General features: G+C 39.7%; 1 protein-coding gene across 1 annotated transcript in view; it reads left to right on the top strand.

Moving 5' to 3' along the window:
• The window catches only part of LOC107575141 (guanylate kinase-like), a gene marked incomplete at its 3' end in the record, with an annotated part of 2,415 nt that extends 1,507 nt beyond the window's left edge, over positions 1 to 908 (top strand). Inside the window, exon 2 of the mRNA XM_016261554.1 lies at positions 760 to 908. Coding sequence (XP_016117040.1) covers positions 760 to 908 — 149 coding nt within the window. The remainder of the gene's footprint in view (positions 1 to 759) is intronic.
• Positions 909 to 910: the final 2 nt, after the last annotated feature.

Below are 910 nucleotides of genomic sequence, written 5' to 3'. Positions count from 1 at the left end.
GAAAGGAAAACTTGAAATCGCATCATATGACCCCTTTAAGTAACTAATATATATTTTTTTATTATTGTAAATTGGAGAAATGCTGTCAGGTTTCTACTTTGAGCCACACAACGTCAGTTTATACTAAACATAAAAGCTCTTTGTCCATTACACAGGTAAAATAACCACTAAAATAGGCATTTCAGGGCAAATGTATCGCAATTCAATATTCAGTGTGGGACGGGAAGCTCATTGGGCTTTCAGCATCATTACTGTGGGCTCTGTGACACATGTGCCTTTAGAATGTGAGTTATGGCTCTCAGGGGCAGGATCACCTACCTCGCCCTGATTAAACGAATAAAATGAATTAGCATAAAAAATGCTGCTGCATTTACAAAATGCCATAAACGTCATTCTCACCTTGCCGACACGGCAAGGTATGATTTACTTACCACTGCAAAGGCAAGTTACTCAATCAATACCAGATGGAGATCAGGGTTCAAATCTGTTGAAATGTCTGAAGATATAATGTCAGTCCTGTTGTATAGTGTTCCATCCTTGAAGTGGTTTTTATGCTTTTAGAGAATATACTATGGCAATATAAAGGACTATCATGTGACCTTGATTGCAAGATTGTGTTGTTCCTCTTGGATATTTGCATTTAAATAAAGCTATTGATTTACTCTGCAATAAATACAGCATATCCATGGTTTTAATCTAACCTTAAATCCTTGTTCCTGGAAGACCTGAATGACATGCTTTTTATATTTACTGGATTAGGGAACTACTACGGAACCCCTCGTCCGGTTCACATCAATCCTGACAGTCCTCCCATCACTTACCAGGAGCACCGTAACCTGCTGAGAAACTTCCGCACACGTAGCAAGTCCCTCAGCAACCTGGAGAAAGCAGGCGAGGAGGGAGACAACAG

The sequence above is a fragment of the Sinocyclocheilus grahami genome, unplaced genomic scaffold (assembly GCF_001515645.1).
Source record: "Sinocyclocheilus grahami isolate Dianchi unplaced genomic scaffold, SAMN03320097.WGS_v1.1 scaffold2479.1, whole genome shotgun sequence".
Taxonomy (NCBI): Eukaryota; Metazoa; Chordata; class Actinopteri; order Cypriniformes; family Cyprinidae; genus Sinocyclocheilus; species Sinocyclocheilus grahami.
Note: the sequence above shows the minus strand (reverse complement) of the source record. Positions and strands in the feature narration are given on the sequence as shown.